Source organism: Triticum urartu, chromosome 1, assembly GCF_003073215.2.
Source record: "Triticum urartu cultivar G1812 chromosome 1, Tu2.1, whole genome shotgun sequence".
Classification (NCBI taxonomy): Eukaryota; Viridiplantae; Streptophyta; class Magnoliopsida; order Poales; family Poaceae; genus Triticum; species Triticum urartu.
This window is the reverse complement of record NC_053022.1, coordinates 544325315-544346081: the sequence shown is the minus strand read 5'-3', so window position 1 is coordinate 544346081 and position 20767 is coordinate 544325315. Positions and strand designations below refer to the sequence as shown.

At 42.3% G+C, this 20767-nt stretch overlaps 1 protein-coding gene, 2 non-coding genes and 1 pseudogene across 3 annotated transcripts; 3 read left to right on the top strand and 1 right to left on the bottom strand.

The window, feature by feature from the left end:
* Positions 1–139: 139 nt before the first annotated feature.
* Positions 140–7822, top strand: LOC125528460 (dynamin-related protein 5A). The gene is made up of 16 exons (XM_048692935.1): positions 140–459; positions 875–938; positions 1034–1138; positions 1469–1570; positions 1866–1916; positions 2009–2070; positions 2312–2402; positions 2820–2884; positions 3736–3930; positions 4010–4129; positions 4582–4652; positions 5380–5605; positions 5761–5811; positions 6343–6571; positions 6833–6972; positions 7415–7822. The coding sequence occupies exons 1-16, from the start codon at positions 331–333 to the stop codon at positions 7541–7543; spliced, it is 1830 nt and encodes a 609-aa protein (XP_048548892.1). The 5' UTR covers positions 140–330; the 3' UTR covers positions 7544–7822.
* Positions 7823–12804: 4982 nt separating this feature from the next.
* On the top strand, positions 12805–12891 carry TRNAS-GGA. The gene has a single exon. It is a non-coding gene; the product is annotated as a tRNA-Ser (tRNA).
* A 421-nt stretch (positions 12892–13312) lies between these two features.
* TRNAF-GAA lies at positions 13313–13385 on the top strand. Its single transcript has one exon. It is a non-coding gene; the product is annotated as a tRNA-Phe (tRNA).
* Positions 13386–17703: 4318 nt separating this feature from the next.
* LOC125528450 lies at positions 17704–20092 on the bottom strand (annotated as a pseudogene).
* Positions 20093–20767: the final 675 nt, after the last annotated feature.

Here is a 20767-nt window from a genome sequence, read left to right as displayed (position 1 = left end):
TGAGAAGTTCAAAAAAAATTCGAACCTCACAAGCGGCAGTAGGAAGGCACGAGGGGAGGGGCTATCCGGTATTTCGCGCAGCACCACCCCCAGCACGGCCGCACGCTCCGTTTCTTCCCCACGAAGCAGCCCCCGTCCCCTCCCCTCCCCTCCCCTCTCCAAACCCAAACCAACTCGACGCGCACGCGCCCCCCCGAGACCACCACCAGACGCAGCTCGAGCCCGACCGACGCGGCTCGGCTCAGCAGTCGGCGTCGTCTCGTCTCCCCCCTCCCACCTCCACCATCCCGCCCGCCCGATCGGATCCGGCCAGATCCCGCGCCGGCGGCCATGGAGAACCTGATCTCGCTCGTCAACAAGCTGCAGCGCGCCTGCACGGCGCTCGGCGACCACGGCGAGGAGAGCGCCCTCCCCACCCTCTGGGACTCGCTGCCGTCCATCGCCGTCGTCGGCGGCCAGGTGCGCGCCCCGTTCGTTTTCTCCCCCCTCCGCCGGATCTGGCGCCCCAGCTGTGTCTGGTGGATCTCGCGAGCTTGCTGGTAGGACTGCGCGATTTGGCTGCGGACACGCGGTCTCGCCGTGCTCGGATCTGCCGCTGCCGTAGGCGCTGGCAGCTAGATTTGGGCCGCTGCTGCTTGTTTGAACCCGCCACTACAGTTTCGTTGCACGTAGCTGCCCACATGACCAGTAATTCAGTAATTGGAAGCTAGATACTACCACTACTTGGGATCAACTAAGCTGTGCGTTGAAAATCCTCGTAGTTCCAAGCAATTCTGCATGAACCTGCTCTGTTACGAGTAGTTCAAGCGCATCTCATTGCGAGTGGGTACACGGTTCTGTGTTTTGACATTTGAACTCCTTTGGTACACTGTAGAGTTCGGGCAAATCTTCAGTGCTGGAGAGCGTTGTTGGGAAGGATTTCCTGCCCAGGGGTTCAGGTATGGTTGTTCAAGCAGTAAGAGCTTGTCGATTTTGGCGTCCTGTTTTGCTTTTTCTGACGCATTAATTTGTTTGGTTTGGTTTGATTCTGCAGGCATTGTCACCCGTCGCCCGCTGGTTCTGCAACTCCATAGGATTGATGGAGACAGGGAGTATGCAGAGTTCATGCATGTCCCCAGGAAGAGATTCACCGATTTCGGTAATTCATCTATTCTTCGTCTTGTTTTCAAGTGCTACTGCTATGATGATAAATTATGATTAATGCATGGTTGAGGGGTTATTGTGATAATATTGAACCATATTGGCATATGTGGAATGTAATTTGAGTTTGTGAGGCTCATCAAAACATCCAACTTGATGTCAGAACTCACTGTTATTCAAACTGCCACACTAAGCTGTAGCTTGTTATTTCCTAAAAGATAAGCCAAGCCTTGCAATTGTTGGCACTCTGTCAAGTGCTTCTTTAATTCATTTTCTTATAGTTCACCTCGATGCTACTCGTCACATGATGAAATTTGTATCGTTGCAGCCATGGTGAGGAAGGAGATAGCTGATGAAACTGACAGACAAACCGGCCATGGAAAGGGAATATCATCTGTCCCCATCCATCTAAGCATATTTTCTCCAAACGGTAAGTGGTCTGATAGCAATGCTGGTAATAAGTCTGTACAGCAGGGGAGTGGTTTAATGGTGTTATTTTAGTGCTTTGTCAATCTCAAATAGTCATGCACCTCCATTTTTCAATTCAAAAGATTGTTGTTTGCTGCTGGTATTGTGATTTACCTTTAGCTTATCCCTTGATCAGTTTAGTACGGAGTCATCCTAGTCATTGGTAGGATAGCCATGTTGTATTCCCCCTTCAAAACTTCTTTGTATGGTTTGTCCTCTTTATTTTTGTCATGTCGTAACACTTCTTATCATTGCAGTTGTGAATTTGACTCTTATTGATCTTCCCGGGCTTACTAAAGTTGCTGTTGGTAAGTGACTATACCATATGAGCCATCGTTCTTCTATTATTCTTGTTTAAGATGTTCATTCTTTTATATGCTACTGTCTTTATGCTTGTTAGAGGGTCAGCCGGAGAGTATTGTTCAGGAAATTGAAAACATGGTTCGAGCATTCATTGAAAAGGTATTTAAGTGTAACCAGCTTAAATGTTGCTTCCCAGTAATTGCTCTTTATCATTGCTTACCATGCTTGTCTTGCCTGTATAAGATGGGGCTATATTTGGTTATGTACAAATTTTACAAGTATTTATGTAATGCATATTTGGTCTAATATGCTTTTTTATCAGCCATATCCCATATGGTAGCATGTTTGGGCTAATTATCGTGTCATGCACTGTGTAAACAACTTTTTCGGTATTTTTCAGCCCAACTGCATCATTCTGGCTGTTTCTCCAGCCAATCAGGATCTTGCGACTTCTGATGCTATCAAGATTTCACGGGAAGTTGACCCAAAAGGTATGCCTTTGTTGCAGCCGGTTCGGTGAACTGCATTTTGTGTAATGTGGTTAATGTCATAGTATGTCCCCTATTACTAATGTCTCTTAAAGCTTATTATTCTGGGTTTCTTTACTTTTAATATGCTACAAAACTTCAGACTGATGTGATCTTCACCTTATCTCTTGAACCAATAGGAGATATAATGATAACTACTGTCTACTGATAATACCTGTACCTTGCAATTTGTCTTTGTGGATATCAACCATATTATATTGACAATTGGCTTGATATGATTTTTTTGTGTGATCCTATTGTGGGCCAACTCTGTTAATGGAAAGGAAAATTCACATATAATAATTGCGTTTAATTCAAGTACCATTGCTCTTGGCACTTCTAACCATTTCTGAGCTTGAACTTTACTTTTTGTTGATTCAGGTGAACGGACCTTTGGTGTGCTCACGAAAATTGATTTAATGGACAAGGGTACTGATGCTGTTGATGTAAGTTCAACCATCAAGTGCTAAACACTGGCCTATTTTTTATAGTTATGCTATCTTCCTTACTGTGATGTTGCTTAAGGTGATTGATATTCTACTGGCCACCCAATCTTGTTACTACTAGCGATCTTTGTTGACAATTATGCCTCACTTTGCCCCACCTTTCCATAAGTTAAACACTGGCCTTTTTTTATAGTTATGCTATCTTCCTTACTGTGATGTTGCTTAAGGTGATCGATCTTCTACGGACCACCCAATCTTGTTACTACTAGCGATCTGCCGATCTTTGTTGACAATTATGCCTCACTTTGCCCCACCTTTCCATAAGTTTCCACTCTTGAAATTGTACGGCCCTCCTTTTCAGTATGGCTATATATGGACTAATACCATTAATACCATGGATTTTGAATCTTCTTATGTATGCCCAAACCTTTGAGTTAATGTTTGTTCAAAGAAACTCATGGTGTGTTTGCTTTTAGCCCAAACTTTCCCTACCAAAAAGTTGGCTAGCCAAAATATGGTGAAGGTTTTGTTTGCCCATGAGTTAGCCAAAGTTGGCAACAAAAATGAACTAGAGTGGGCTAGGTGGCATTTGGCATGCCAAATAATCGGTAACCATCGTCCACCAAACACAGTCCAAACTTTTGGTCATTGCCATAAAGTTGGCAAAGTACACTTTATAAACAATCCAAACACAACTTCAGTTCTAACAACCCCCTGATTACTGTGTTTTCACTCACAAATATTATCCCAGCTGCAAATAGATAACATGCGTTAGAACATATGTTTGCTAATCTGATCATTGACCATCCTAGATTTCCACGAACCAGATCTTACTGAGTTTGATTGTGCAGATACTGGAAGGAAGAGCTTACCGGCTCCAATTTCCATGGATTGGTGTTGTCAATCGATCCCAGCAAGATATTAACAAGAGTGTGGACATGATTGCTGCTAGGCGTAGAGAGCGTGACTATTTTGCAAACACACCAGAATACAAGCATCTCGCTCATAGGATGGGATCAGAACATTTAGCAAAGAGTCTATCAAAGGTATGCCTTTGCTCTTTAATGCAGAATACATTTTATGCTATTTTGCTTTTTTTCTGACAAACTTTTGGTGTAAATGCAGCATTTGGAGTCTGTTATTAAATCAAGAATCCCTGGTCTCCAGTCTCTTATAACAAAGACAGTTGCAGAGCTGGAAACTGAACTTACTCGTCTTGGAAAGCCCATTGCTAATGATGCTGGAGTAAGTCTCGAGTTTGCTTCTTCTTTAATCAAATGAGTTTGTTTGACCTGATCCAGCATACATTTATTATCACCCGTCTTTATTTTTATGGCCTTAGTTATTGAGTAGAAGTAAATGTACTATTAAATTTTTGTGCACTGTTGATGTCCATCTTTGTAATGTTCTTAGTTCGATTTGCGCATGATGGGATTGTGTTTTATGCTTTATGCTCGCTTGGTGCAAAGTAAATGAATCTCATCTCTTGATTTTTTACCTTTCTTCCCAATAGTCATATTTCTGTGACATCCTTTTCATGAATCCTGTATAGATTATTTCCAGTTTTACAAGTTATGATGGATGCACTGATGTTATTTTCGTTGTATTGTGTGGGTCTAAGTGTGACTTTCTTTTCTTTGCTCAGCATTCAATAAACTTGCATACATTGTGATAATCGTATATTTTGTGACACGCAGGGAAAGCTGTACACGATTATGGAAATATGCCGCATGTTTGATGGCATCTACAAAGAGCATCTGGATGGAGTGTATGTCTTAAACGGAATTTCTCTTTTGCTCAGTTTTTTTAATATCATGCTTGCTATATCTAGCAGGTCTTTTGTAATTTTGAATGGCAACGTTTAATCTTTCCTGATCTGCATACAGGCAATCTAATACTAGTAAAGTTCCTAATCCTGTTGACTAATTTGGTGTTGTGGCGTGTACATGTGTGGTGCAACACAGGTCTATAGTAAAATAAATAAATATATGCAACGCAGGTCTCTCTAGTAGATTGTCCTTGTTTCTTGTATTTTGTACAGAAAGTTCTTAATGTTCGGTTTCTCTTTCATAAACTTATTGTATTGCGTAGGTTGATCAGCCTTAGATGTACAATTGCCATAACAATTTCCTTTCAGATGAAAGGAACCATCTAGTAATCTAGTAATTAAGCTTGGAATATGCAAAATGAATACATATGCAAGACGAATACTATACTCACCACTGTGCATAGCTGGTCTGGCAATTTTGTGTTACCAGCTAATTGTCTGTTGTTTTGACCTTCTTTATTCTCACGGATGTTGAAATAAACAATACCATGTTTACATGACCCTTGAACTGCTTTGCTAAATGAGCAACTAAATAATTTGCTGCTAATGTGTGCAATATCATGTCAAAATGTCACACACTCATTCCATTCCACCAGTTGCAACTTTGCTTATGTGCTTGTTATTCTGTTTCTAATCATGATGACCAACCAAATGTTCTTTTATCCAGGCGCCCTGGTGGTGAGAAAATTTACCATGTCTTTGACAATCAATTTCCTGTGGCAATTAAACGGTTGCAGTTTGATAAGCAACTGTCAATGGAAAATGTGAGGAAGCTCATAACGGAAGCTGATGGATACCAGCCTCACTTGATAGCTCCAGAGCAAGGATATCGGCGCCTCATAGAATCTTGTCTTGTTAGTATCAGAGGTCCTGCCGAGGCAGCTGTTGACACGGTAGGCCGACTAGATTAATCTGCTCAATAAAAGCTTCAGCAGTTCAAAATTATTTATTTTTGCCACTGGGTTCACCGAGCAACCAGATTGTTACTTATTCAGCAATGCTGGTTTAATAGTTTCAGAACTTGATTTTTTTTTGGCCACATTGACAGGTCCATGGAATCCTAAAGGAACTAGTCCACAAGGCTATAAATGAAACTCATGTAAGTTGTTCTGCAGTTCCTACCAAATAAGTTTTCTTACACTATCTACATGATGCAATCATAATATTTTCTACTCCCTCCGTTCCTAAATATATGTCTTTTTCGAGATTTCACTATAGAGACTACATTCGGATGTATATAGACGCCTTTTAGAGTATATATAGGTTCACTCATTTTGCTCACTATGTAGTCTATAGTGAATTCTCTTAAAGGACTTATATTTAAGAACGGAGGGAGTATAAACTAGAGCATATGTGCTCTCTGGTGGTGTGATGAGTTATTAACTGGCTGTATTAGGACGGGATACATTTCTAAATCAAAATAAAATTGTAGTGTTTGATTTTTTATAAATAAAGATAGTACTTGCATCGGATAGGTATTTCTTATTGATATGAACTCAGATCTTCTGCAGAACTTTGAGCATTAAGATTGTAGGCAGATGTATAAGTGGATTTGAAAAGAAAAGGTAGTCTAATTAATTAAAAATGCTGGTTAAATACTTAGCTGAAATGTTCATTTACCTTTCTCCAGGAGCTCAAGCAGTTCCCCACTCTTCGTGTGGAAGTTGGCAATGCAGCTTTTGAGTCGTTGGAAAGAATGAGGGATGAAAGCAAGAAGAACACATTAAAGCTAGTTGATATGGAAACAAGCTACTTAACTGTAGATTTCTTCAGGAAGCTTCCTCAGGATGTTGAGAAGGGTGGAAATCCAAGCCACTCTATTTTCGATAGATATAATGATTCTTATCTAAGACGAATTGGTAAGGCATCTACGTATCTTTTATACACTTATTACTCCTTTATTATACCCTTCCATAATTGCCCAATGACAGTGGTATTCTCTCAAGGTTGATATGCTAGTATATTGATTCATCTTTATTAGAGTTTGAAGCAGCTAAAATTTCCATATTTGGTCACAATTGAGTCTCACTTGATATGTTCTCTATTTAGCACGTCTTTGTGTATTGCTTGATCGATACCTTATTTTTTATTTGTATTTACTAATTACTACTCAACCTCAGGGACAACTGTTCTGGCATATGTTAACATGGTATCTTCAACATTGAGAAACTCCATCCCAAAATCTATTGTGTACTGCCAAGTCCGTGAGGCAAAGCGCTCATTGCTCGACCACTTCTTTACTGAGTTGGGAGCAAGAGAGGTAAGATTTTTGAAACACGTGGAGGTCCTTTGCGTCTTCGATTTGGAACATACAAGTGCGACCTGATTGGTGATGTTACTGTAGATTTGATATAGGGTTCTTTTATGCTTAATATATATTTTCAGAGAGTTCATTTTTCCTTTTATCATCTCTAGACTCTAGCTGTTGGTATGCATGTATTTCTCACCACAGTCTAACATGGACTCTCTGTTTATTCATTGCGTACTTTAGAAAACCGCTAATATGTAGATTTTAAGTTATTTCTGAGCTATGTTTCTTCCATGGTGATGCATGTTTCTGTCTGTACCATGCGGTAGTACATTGCCAGCCAACTAGTCAATTTTAGTCCTTAGTTTTTTAATACTCATGATTCACACTTCCCTTGGGTCTTTAAGAGAAATCCGGTGGAATATCAATAATTAACGTACATGTGCATATGCAGATTAGGCAACTTTCGAAGCTCCTCGACGAGGACCCCGCGGTCATGGAGCGGAGGACAAACCTCGCCAAGAGGCTGGAGCTATACCGGAGCGCCCAAGCAGAGATCGACGCAGTTGCATGGTCAAAATAATTTTTTGTCGACTTATCGTTCCCTAGTGTGTGTTCACCTTTACTCCTTGTTTGGTGACATCGATCTCTCCCCTGTTCTTGGGGGGCATATATAGCTGATTCTTTGTTTCCGATCTAGGTCATATTATATTCTTATTAGATGACAGCAGCTGTGAGGTGTGTCATGTGTTTGTGCTTTTGCTCCTTGTGCTTGAGGATCTCTCTGTCTAGGGGACACCTTTCTGCTGTACCTTGTCTGTATCACGTACGAGTTCATGTTATTATGATTTCCATAACACAAGTCCTCTTGTATCTTTGGTCCTATATAGTACACAATTTGACGCCAAAGCTGGCACGCTCAAATATACGCTCTGGCACCTTGCCGGTTTATTTTGTCAAGCAACAAGTCAGAACCTAATGAACAATTCCAATCAAAGGAATGTGCCAGAGGGCCCCTTTTGCACTATATTCGTGATGCTTGACAAAATGGAATAAATGCTTCATGATATGCAGAGTTCTGGGATAGAGTTTACCAAATTTGTATGTAATGCATCGCAGCTTAGTCGGAAGTTGTATCCATTCTTGTTGCTCATTTCGAGTGGGGGTGCCATTCTCAGGGTGCTGGTCATCGACTCAGTGCCTGAGCACCCACATAATAAACTCTCACGTGAACCAAGAGGAAATCTACGACATGACTATCTGCCCCTAATAATCCCGTGTGATCTTGGGGTCCAAAAGGGGGCCTCTCGCTGTTATAGTCCCAGTAATAAGCAATCAACGAGAGACAAACTCTTTCCAACCGAGAAGGAACAACCCGGGATCGGTTTCCGCTGGTAAGGCGAAACCTCCAAATCGACCCATCTTACCGATATTCTCCTATATATGCCGAAAAATCCGTCTCTCCCACGAGAAGATCGCATCTTTCTTTGGGCGAGCCGCCATCCATCCACAACCCCACCTCCGCCAATCCTCCTATGCCTAGCTTATGAATTGTTCCTCATACGAGTTCCTTCTCTCCTCCAGCGGATGGATGGATTCGCCTGGACTGGAGTGAGCTCTTGGTAAGGAAACCCTAGTTTTCTCAGATCTCTTCTTCCTTTTGCCATCGTCGTTTCTTTTGCCAAGGAATTTGGTTCAACTTGCTTCTTCGTGCCAAAACAATACAAATATACAGTATATCTACTACTACTACTACGACTAGTGTCCAGGATGCGGCTTAATCTCATGAAACAAGGAGGAGTGCCACTGCCATGCCATCCCGCAGCGCGGCCGCCAAGAAGAAGGCGGCGGAGGTGCTCCCGAGCAACAAGAGGAAGAGGGCCATTGTATCTGTTTGATGACATGATACTGGAGCTTCTACTCCGGCTCCCGGTCAAATCCATTGTGCGTTTCCGCTCCGTCTGCCGCTCCTGGGCCGCAATGTTGTCCTCCAAGGATTTCTGCAGCCTCCACATGGCCACCTCTAAGATGCTGCCCCGCGCCCCCAATCTACTGGTGCCCTCGCCCGCACCAACATTTGGCTCCGTTGCAGTGTACGCCTGCTCTCCGTCAAGCCCCGTAGACGATTTACACTTCACCTTCGACTGCGCCCGCCGCAACTCCGTTGAAATGGTGACGCCCTCGCCATGCTGCGGGCTCACGCTCCTGTATGACGCCGCGGCGCCGGCTTACTATGTTTGCAATGCGGCTACAAGGGTGATCACACGCCTGCCACCGCACCGTGTTCCCACATACGATTCCAGTGCGGGGCTGGGATTTGACGCCGGGACAAGGGAGTACAAGGTCGTGAGGTTGATCAATGGGCTTTCCGATGAGAAGGAGACGATCAGCTGTGATGTGTGCGCACCCGGAGCCGATCGCTGGAGGCCGGCGACTGGAGGAGTGCCCTTCAAATGGTCCCAGTTTACAAATTCTGCAGTTCAACATGCGGCGGTGAACAAAATACCGCCTGCGTTCGCGAACGGATTCCTGCACTGGTTGATCAATCCTTCACTTATCATCAGAAGGCTAAGAGCTGCTATCGTATCCTTTTCAGTCGCAGAGGAGACCTTCGGATGTGTCCGTTCACCGCCGTTCTGGGGACCAAGAGAACATCCGCGCTCCTGGTCCCAGTCAGAAGGAGAGCACCTGGTTGTGATGGACGACCAGCTGTGCATTGTCCGGGACCTTCGCGACGGAATCCCTCATGGCGGCACCTTGGAGATTTGGGGACTGCTGGATTATGGCTCCGGTGATTGGTCGCTGAATCATCGAATCGATTTGTTCGGGCAGGTAAAAGGTGAATTTGCTGAGGAACAGGTTGTGAGGGTTCTTGGTACTGTTGGCAGTTGCAAGTCGGGGAAGAAGATTGTGATTGGTACTAGCAAGCACGTGGTTCACGACAAGTTTCAGAAAAAGGTTTACTCATATGATCCTAGCCGTCGAGTTCTAGAGGGCATTCTTCCGGTCACCGAGACACACGCCTTTTTTATGGGCTTCATCCCTGGTTCAAGATTCAGCTTACATGAAGAGAGCCTTGCTCCAGTGCATAAAACTCATCAAGACCTGGCATTCAAAAATGTGCTAAAGAAACTACGGCTCCATGCTAAAAGGCTAATAGACGAAAAGTCACTGTTGTTGAAATCTTCTGTAACTGAAGGACTTTAAGATTTTTGCTATGTAGTTGTCATGAACGTGATTATGCCCAATTAAATCCAGGCGCAACCTTTAAGTATGAAGAACATGTTTGATGTCGTCATTGCCCTTGTTTTTTGTGGTTTGGCTTGTAGTACTAGTAGTATTATGTGTTTTTTTTTGCGAGTAGTCGAGCACTAAGGATAACGAAGATATGAATTTCTTGACGTTCTTGTGATATCGAAAGATGAAATCCAAGAGGAGCAAGCATATCACTGAGAATAGCTAGCTGAAATCAAGGATGCTATCACAATATTCAATGGAATCGTTACATCGGAATAAGATAGACCCGCTTCGATGCTGTATTCAGTATGTCAGCTAGGAGCCAGAACTCACTATGCCATAGTCATACAATCAACCTGTGTATTAACAGCAATATCTAGACAGGCAGGATGGATTAATTATATTGATGGCCAAGATAAGGTGCTCAAAGGGGAAGCACTCTTCATCAAGTAATGACCCCTGGGGGCGGGTACTGCGAAAAGAAAGCAACGCATAAGCTCTTGTTCCTGATACGGTTCGAAAGTAGTGCAAAGAAAAGCGGTACTTCGGTCGGAAAGAAAGCTGCAGGAGGGTTAGTGCTAAAATCTTCTTGTTCGGATGGTTGAGAGAAGGAGGTGTGTCCTGTGGCGGATACACCGATTGATCGAGACGCCTCAAGGCCACCGGAGGGAGAAATAGTGATAGCAACGCTTTACAAGGAATGCTGGGATAAGTTGGGAAGAAGGCAAAGATACTGGCGACTAGATCCTTGTGGCAGATTGGAAGATACCGATATCTCTATTTCAATTTGTTGATTGATGGTTTAAGGAAATGGCAGTGGTCCAAATCTTGCACATTTACTGTTACTTCTATGTATAAGTTCCTTGCTCAGGTGTGGCCCAGCTTTCATATCTTATTGGGATAGCTACATTGCCCTGGCCGGGTATTGCGAAGGAAGGAAACACCTTGTCCGAGTCAGGCGATGCTAAAGGATGGATTAAAAAACTCATGGATGCTATCTCTGTTATTGCTGCTTAATGCCCTATTTATACCGATCTAGCTTATAGCTGGGATTTCTAGAAAGATAAGCTGATGCAGCCCTCAGGGATGGAGTGCCTAAACTAACCTTCCTGAACAGAAGTAGCAGAGGTAGAAGATATGTAAATCGTACCATCAAGGGGAAATGCACTATTGTTATGCTTGGGCCAGGTTAGCTGATCAAGGGAATATTCCTATCGGAAGAACAATCAGAAAATAAGGAGATAGTCAGTTGGCACTTTTCACACAAGAACCGCTTTTCGTATTAAGCACGGGAGTCGTAAGGAAAGACCTCTGCGTAGCTATCAGAACGAATTAATGAACGAAATAAACGAATTCCGGTGAAACCAAGGCGAATTTCTGAGCCAGCAGTGGGAAAAAGATGCCAAGTATTGAGATGCAACATTATGAATGGTGCGATCCGAAGTCTTACTATTTACTCCAAATTGACTCAAATGGTTGACTGAACTTCACAGAGGACTAAAGCCGGGAACTTAAACTAATGGTTTTGCCTTTCCACTTCCCAATTGACTCTCATAAAAGGCTAGGCTACCTCTTCACATCGCACCTGATCCCGAATCATGTGCTCTGTTCAGGGGATCAATAGTGGCTATTAAGCTTTTCCCTTTCTATATATTCTTGAGAATAAGTAAATACCATCCTTTTTCCTATCAGCATCTCTCTATCTGACAGTAAATATTGCTTTCAATCGATCAGGCACTAGGTTATTAAAGTATGGATATGCCATATAATAAGGGAAAAGGCCTCAAGTTTTTTTTAGCGCAAAAGAAAAGCCGATTCCAAATTTTCTATTTCCCGGCAAGTCTATGAGAGTCCTATTACGGATCCTCTGATCTTTAGCTTGAATGGTTCGTGTTTTATATATTAGTTCTTTCTTCTGAAGCTCTTCTATTACGGTACGGAAAAATCAAACCTATCCATCTCTAAAGAATCGGGTAAAGAATTCAAGCTTAGGGGAGCTACACTCTCTAACTACCTATACTACGCCCCCATTGATTGGAAACCCTCGGGGAAAATGATCCCATAAACAAAGGAATTATACAGTACGAAATTAGCAAAAAACAGACTAATTCGATTCTAAAAAATCGATAATAGATATTTTATTCTGCTTAATTGTCCGACAAGGAGAGATATTCAATATTGAATCAGATTGGATTTCGTAGTATACCAATGTGAGCCAACTATTACTATTTCATCTAACTTGAATAAAACCAAGGACTGAATTTTTGACTATGGATTCTGATTAACTTCGAGAAGAAGTTTTTTTATTTGGTTATGATCCAAAAAGAAAAAAGAAAGGTTAACAAAGCCCCATGAGAAAATAGAGTAGTAACCATACGTTTGTTTGCCATAACGTGTATACGCCACGCCATACCAATCGAAATAGAAACATGGGACGATTCCAGAATTTTGAATAGATCCGTGGGGATGAGAGAAGTTGTTGTTGAGAAATATGAAATTGGAAAGGAAGTCAAACTCCCTATGGAACCTGTGATCGGTTGTACCTGTACTTTAGTGATACGAAAACTCGCTATTCACTCAGTTTCTGGTCAATAATAAGATTATGTAGGAGAGATGGCCGAGTGGTTCAAGGCGTAGCATTGGAACTGCTATGTAGGCTTTTGTTTACCGAGGGTTCGAATCCCTCTCTTTCCGTTTCTGTTAATTCACCAACGTTATCGACCACAATGAAATTTCTAGTAAGAGGAAAATCCGTCGACTTTCTAAATCGTGAGGGTTCAAGTCAAGTCCCTCTATCCCCAATAAAAAGCCCATTTTACTTCCTAACTATTGTACCAACCTCTATTTTTCATTAATGGTTCAAACAAGATTCACTATCTTTCTTATTCTACTCTTTCACAAACGGATCCGAACTGACTTCTTTGGATCTTATCCCATTCATACAAATGAACATATTATAGTATAGGCAAGTAATCCCTATTATTAAGTAAGTCATTCACAATCCATATCATTATCCTGATATTTACTAAGTCCAATTTGAGAATACTTTTTTCTTTTTTAGTCCCTTTAATTGACATAGATACAAGTACTCTACTAGGATGATGCACAATAAATAGTCAGGATAGCTCAGTTGGTAGAGCAGAGGATTGAAAATCCTCGTGTCACCAGTTCAAATCTGGTTCCTGGCACAGAACGAACAATGAATGCCTTTTCGGGAAAGAAAAGGGCCACATATTTTTTATAGGGAAAAGCTTTTTTTAAGGGGAAGAATCATCAACAAAAAATCCAGGAAAGAACAGCGAAGGAAAAACGTGAAAAAACAAGTGTTTTCCCGGAACGGAATAGCGGAAATTCCATACGTTGATCACCAATGTTGCATGTCTTTCCTTAAGCTGGAGTACTTTGAGTTAGAAGGCCTACTTTATTCGTCCTTTTAAAGCCTACTTATTCGTCTAGCTATTTCCAATTCTAATAAATAACCCGATCATATCATATCTTGGAAAACCCTAAGACTACCCAAGGCTGTACCCTACAGTGTTACCTATAGTCTATACTTGTGTATACGTTGCCTTCTGGGGTGGCAAGCTAGAACCAAGTAGTCTAGGTATCAATTCCAATTTAAGTCAATGATCCTCATTTTCTCCAACATTAAGAAGATTATTGGTAAGGTGACCAACCATCACGCAGGATTCCGGGTCGGAGTAGCACCTCTTGCCTGATATATACAGGTCGTTACTGGCGATTCGTTTGTGCCCTATGGTGTTCAATTGCCCGTTTGTTCCCTCCCCCTCGGGACGGGTCAACCTACTTTGCCCGCTCAGGCGCTCCAAAATGCTCTGACTAGACCGCCGACACCCATGATTTGTCCATCATTCAAAATGGCATTTCGTAAGGGCTCATAAGGTAGGAGGAATCACAGATCCTCCGTGCACTTTCGCCTAGAGTTAGTTTGATTTTTCACTACTGTCTGAGTGGTGGCTAAACCCTGAAACTTTTCCTTGAAATGAAATAAAGATCTAACTTTATTCCAGTAGTGGTTTCCGCAAATGTAGATAATCTTGTTGATTAACACCCACTTTCCATACCCTGCAATTCAGAGGCCATCACCTCTGGTCTTTTAGTAACATATCAGTAAACAAGGCTCTCCTCGTGTAGCTTTTTGTTCTCGAGGAAGAAAATCTCATTGATTACTTATAATGCCGGATGAAGCAAGTTACAGCATTGGTTCTTTCGTGATTCACGTATATTGGAAATCTCTTTCTTTAGGAAATGGGATGGCATTCAATTCTCACTTAGGGATTCTCTTCTTCCTGAACATTCATGAAAAGAAGGACTCTGGCTTTAATGCTAAAGTTTAGTACTGGGCCGAGCGTACTTACCTACTTAGACAAGAGGGATACTTATAGATCTCTATGAGCGTAAGGCAAAGTGGGCAAGACTACTTCCACAACTACATTTTCGCTTAAGCAGGACCTGTGAGACCTCGAAGCAACCGTCTACTACTAGTTATAGATGCTATTTCTAATTGAATAGAATGGATGCTTCACAGCGGTTCTGCGACAGGCAGGGCAGCCGGGTGAACATAGGCAGCTGTTCCTATAGAACACAAGTCTTTTCACTTTTTTTAATACACAATCCATATGTTTTTTCCATACACATTGTATTTTTTACATAGTTTTTCTATACATGGGTTTCTATGTTTCTTTGTTTCTTTGTCGATTTTCATCGGTTTTCTTTATGTTCAATACGTAACAACTTTTTCAATATAGACTCTACATTTTTTGTATACATCAGAAACATATTTTATATACAAGATGTAAACATATTTGGGTAAAAGTTACATTGTGTGAATGGAAAATCATAGACAGTTAATTGTGCATTGTTATGAAGTAACTCAAAATCAGGTAAGAATCCAAGCAAGTTACCCGACATAATTTACATGTATGTCCTTTTCTTGTTTCGATGTACGATATGCATAAACAGATACTACCTCTGTCCCAAAATATAAGAACGTTTTTGATACTATGCTAGTGTAAAAAAAGTTCTTATATTTTGAGACGGAGGGAGTACTTCATAATTATTCATCCATTTTCCTGTCACGCACTAGTAAAAAAATGGGCTTTTGTCCCGGTTGGTAAGGCCCCTTTAGTCCCGGTTTTCGAACCGGGACTAAAGGGCGCGGCCACGTGGAGCTCCACCTTTAGTCCCGGTTGGAAATTTATGTTTTTTTTGGAATTTTTAAAATTTTCAAATTTCTGAATTATTTTAACCTCTAGTGTGTAATCACCACCCCTCATCACTGATCAATTTATCCTCTAATCACCCCTTATCATTCCAAATCATCTAACTTCCCGAACGGTCACCCATCCTCCCATTCCCCCAGCTTGAGCACGCTTAACTTCCGGGTTTCTATTCTCTCTCGTTTCCAAGTCTGCACTTGTTGTTTTCCTGACAATAGTAAGATGTCAATCCTATTAACCTTCATGAATTTTGCTTGAGCATGAAGTGACCACATTTTCACTGTTTTGAATTTGAAACTATTGTTTTAAAAACAATATTATTAGTAACAATATTTCTTGAATAATTAGTTTGACCACAGTTTGGACCAGATTTGACCAAAATTCAAAATAACTGAAATAATTATTTAGTAACACTAATATTCTAGAATAATTAGTTTGACCATTGTTTGACGACAGTTTGACCACTGTTTGACCAGATTTGACTAGTAATTTTTTCGATTTTTTCCATTCTAGATCTTAAAAGCCCCGTAACTTTTTTCTGTTAGGTTTTTGAGGATTTTGAAAATGTTTAATGGGGTTCCCCCTGTTAAATTCGGATGTAACTTTTCGAGTAGATGATTTTTCATATAATTTTTTTAATCCGAGTTCGTATGCAAAAGTTATGCCAATTTTACAAATTCCAGAGAGATTTTGCAAATAAAGTCGAAATTCATATTTGTAAATTTTCCCAACAAGTAAACCACATATCACATGGGAAACTTATTTTTTTTTTGACATTTCCATCATTTTCTTTTGTTTTTTCTAAAACTGAAAAGGCGGTCCGGGGGGGGGGGGGGAGTTTGAAAATGGGACCTTTAGTACCGGTTCGTGCCATGAACCGGTACTAATGCCTCCAAACCCATTAGTATCGGTTGGTGGCACCAACCGGTACTAAAGGTCTAACCTTTAGTCCCGGTTGGTGCCACCAAGCAGGACTAATGGGCATCGCACCCTTTAGTCCCGGTTCATGGCACGAACCGGGACTGAAGAGCCCAGGTGAACCGGGACTAATGCCTTAGCCGCACGAACCGGGATAAATGCTCACGTTAGTCCCGGTTCTTGACTGAACCGGGACTAATGTGAAAACTGCCCCGTGACCAAAGCCCTGTTTTCTACTAGTGACGTTTTGGTAAACAAGAACAAATCTGAAAGTCCTTGTTGATTTTGAATTGCTAATGATGTAGCAGTTGCCGTTAACAAAAGAGGTGACCCGTGATTGGCATGAGCTTGCTAGTAGTGGTTGCGGGCAAGGTAGCCAACCGTGGTGACCGGTGAATCTTCCTCAATACTACCACAACATCATTGGGAGGGCGTGCCGCTTCCTGTGTATGGTAGGTTCCCAATCTCCATGATTTTGGTTTAAGCTTCTGTTATAAAACATGTAAACGATGAACATCATTACCGCCTAGCCAGTGGTGTTACTTCCAATGGTATAAGATTGTTTTACTTAAGAAACTATTGAGAAAATTCCTGAAAAAGTTGCATATACCTACAGACAATTATGCAAGCACGATCAGAACATATTATGGACATGAATGGATGCTTCGTATCAAAAGCCAGATCCGCATAAATCTTTGCCATCGCCTTCTCGGTCAGACGGATTTGAAGCACAAAGCCTGATCTATTGATCATCAATTTGTCACTGAAACATCAGATGGATATATTTGCAAGCTACAAACAGGAAAGTGCATTATTCAATCGATGAGACGTTCAAGGAGAGTATAGAAGAAACATAACTACAGCGCGTAGAACAGTGCAAGCAATTACCATGATCATTGTGTCGTTAAGAGTGGTTCTGAACATGTGACCGTCTAGCTAAGCACACAACAGAGTAGACAAAAATATTGGCCGCTTTGAACACCAACTTGATGCGTACCCAAATAAACTGGAAATTAATCCAATCATCACGATCTCGTCATGTCCCTACCACAACACCCACATGCATGAGAATTGGGACAATTTAGTTCCAACATGAAAACTTGTATGCAGAAATCTCTAAAACGTTCAGACGCCCAAGTAAACTGTGGTTGACAAATTTCATTAATCAATGCATTCAACATTTTTATCCTCGTCATAGATCTACCAACTAATAATTTCTAAGCCCAAATGTTACAGACCTTTCCAAACTACTACTCTTTACAGACTAATTTCCCATAAATCATTCTGTGTCGTGTTACCAAACTAATACTCTTTTCAAATGAATGGAGCATGAACAACCAAAAAGAAATTCATCGCCTCAAGATAGCACTTTGGCTGAGCTTCTCTTACCCCAGGTATAACATTAACCAACTTCAAAGCTAGAACCGCCACAATACATGTGGCAGGTATAATATCGACGAGATTTGAAGTACTCCGGGTGCTAGAAGATATCCACAACAGTGACCTTTGGTCTATTCACCATATTCTACTGTTTAATGCATTACAGAACAAAATTTCCAGTCAAAAATCAATCTGAGCAGCTAGTTGCACAAAAGCTTAGACCTTATGTCTGTCTGATTTAGTGGCATGCATTAGCCATGATAGATCGCATGGCTAGCTATCCATTGGTTTATTATGCACTTGAACAAGGCTCTCTTCAAATAAACTGAATGTTGAACCAGGCCTGTTATGTGTGTGTGTCTCGGTGATGGAAAGGATGGTCTCTAGAGCTTGGCACCTAGGGTCATAGGTGTGAAGCTTCTGCTCAAACTGGCCGGGGAACTTGTAATTGCTAGAAGCAATGACTATCTTCTTCCCTGAACTGCAGCCGCCAATGAGTCCAACAACCCTCACAGCCATCGCATCAAGCAAATATATTCCCACGTGCCCGAACAAATGAATTCAATGATACAGTGACCATTCACCAGGGCTATAATCCACCAGCTTCCAGATCTCCAAAGTGCCATCACGAGGGATTGTGTTGCGAAGGTCACGGACCATGCACAGGCGGTCATCCATCACAACCAGGTGTTCTTTTTCAGACCCGTAGCGCAGGTCCACTTCTGATGTCCAGAAGGGTGGTGGTGATCGGACACATCCGAAGGTCTCGTCCGTCAAGGAAAATGTTAGGATGGGAGCTCTTGTCCTTGTGGCGATAAGGGAAGGACCGATGAACCAGTGTAGTAATCCGTTGGCAAACACCGGTGGCACTTTGTGCGTCGCCGCATGTATAGCTGCAGAAATTGCATACCTGGACAACCTGAAAGGTACTCCTCCACCGGCAGCCGGCCTCCAGCAAGCAGCTCCAGGCGTGTACACTTCACACTTGTTCCTCTCCTTGTCACCGCAACCCCCAGTGATCAACCTCACCACCTTGTACTCCCTAGTCCGGGCATCAAATCCCAGCCCGGTAGCGGAACGATATGTTGGAGAACCATGAGGCGGCAGACGTGTGATTGCCCGTGTAGCCGCATTGCAAACATAGTAAGCTGGCACGGCATCATCATATAGAAGGGTGAGTCCATGGTCTGTCGAGGGCGTCACTATTCCCATGGAATTGCGGCGTGCGGTGTCAACTGTGAAGAGTAAGTCATCTCTGGAGCCTGACGGCGAGCATGAGTACATTGCAGTGGAGTTCAATCCTGTTGTGGGCGAGACAAGCATGAGTAGCTTTGGTGCTGGTCTCACCACCTTGGAGATGGCCATGTGGTGGCTGCAAAAATCCTCGGAGGAGAATAGTGCAGCCCAAGCGCGGCAGACGGCCCGGAAGCGGAGAATGGATTTGACAGGGAGCCGAAGCAGCACCTCCAACATCATTTCATCAGGAAGCAACCGTGCACAAAGAGATAGTAGAAGGGCCTTCTTCCTCTTGTTGTTGCTTGGGAACACCTGAGCTCCTGTGATCATCGCAGCCTCGGCACTCTTCCTTCTGCTGCTATCCATCATGTCACCCCCAATTTCAGTCGTGGCCATTTAACCTGTCATAATCTAGTAAAATACAGTAAGATGGTCTGCAGTGAAATCAACACAACATATGGGGATAATTTGGGTGTTAGTATTGTGAACCTCGATGCATACTTTTCTATAAATTTGAATAGATTTGGGTCCGAGGTAACCCAGTTTCTTTTCTGTTTGAATAGTGCACTTGCTGCTGTCAGAACTCCCTCCGTTCCAAATTACTCGTCGCTGAAATGGATGTATCTAAAATTAAAATACATCTAGATACATCCATGCGTGCGACAAGTAATTCGGAACAGAGGAAGTACCTGAGAAGAAATAGACACCGAAACACATGGCACCTTTGGACAGTAGCACATACAGTACTATTTTGATTTGAAACGAGCCAGCAAGATCAACCCAATAAATTTTCGCCTCATACTTACTGCTGTTAGTAGTAGTTGCTACTGCATTAGCGTGGGTAATTAAGAGTTGTCGAAATAATTGATTATGGCAGAAGGAAAGACAATAGCGCAGCGAGATCTGGTTGTCAACAAAGGGGAAAAAAACGATGGCAGAAAGAGATCCATGCGACGGTGCAAGCTATAGCTTCCTTACCAAGAATCCGTCGGCTAGAGGGGGCAGAGGGCGGCGACGAACAGCAACGGGAGAACCGGAGAAGCGAACCCGCTGGACCGGCGACGCAGGCGGAGACGGCGGCTCGGCGAACACTCGGGAATTATTACCGAACAGAACAGAGGAAACCGGTGCGACTTCTTTTTCCCCGGGACAGAGCCCTAATTAGTTGGGCCACAGCGCAGAGCTGCGAGAGGATGTGTCGGCCCACTTCGGCCTTTTGGCCTTTTGGGCTCGAAGATGTTGTAGAGAGATTTGAGCAATTCCCAAGCTAGAGAGCATCTCCAGCGGCTTTCCCGAAAAAAAAAAACTCCAGCGGCTAAAACAGATAAGGCACAAGTTTTCTCCAAGGTACAGAACAATATTCACACCGATGAGTATGCAGACTCATGGCTCAGGACCCTCTGCTGCACAACATATGTTGCCATTCAAACGCACGCACTGTTATTTATTTAGGGATTTATATAGTACTAGCTGTCAATTCAGCCCAATATAAATCAGAAAAACATAGAGTAATTTCTCCTGTCTCTGTGTGCTTTGAAGTGAGTACTGTACATGTATGAACTTTTTACAATTTTGTGAATTTTTTTCAAATCCCGTGAACTTTTTCAAAAACATGAAACTTTTTCAAATCCACAAATATTTTTTTTGCATGTATGAGGATTTTTCACATTTTTTTTCAAACCCCACAAACATTTTTGAACTCGTGACTACTTCGAGGTCACAATTTTTTCCAAATTTCATGAACTTTTAGCGTTGAACTTATTTCAAACTTCGTGAATATTTTTTCAAATTTAATG

What these genes read in the sequence shown, in the direction of transcription:
- LOC125528460 (XM_048692935.1), top strand. Translation starts at nt 331, where the DNA reads ATGGAGAACCTGATCTCGCTCGTCAACAAGCTGCAGCGCGCCTGCACG. An exon ending in TAGCAAAGAGTCTATCAAAG is followed by an intron (nt 3,931 to 4,009) that starts GTATGCCTTTGC and finishes GTGTAAATGCAG; the next exon opens with CATTTGGAGTCTGTTATTAA. An exon ending in AAAGAGCATCTGGATGGAGT is followed by an intron (nt 4,653 to 5,379) that starts GTATGTCTTAAA and finishes TCTTTTATCCAG; the next exon opens with GCGCCCTGGTGGTGAGAAAA.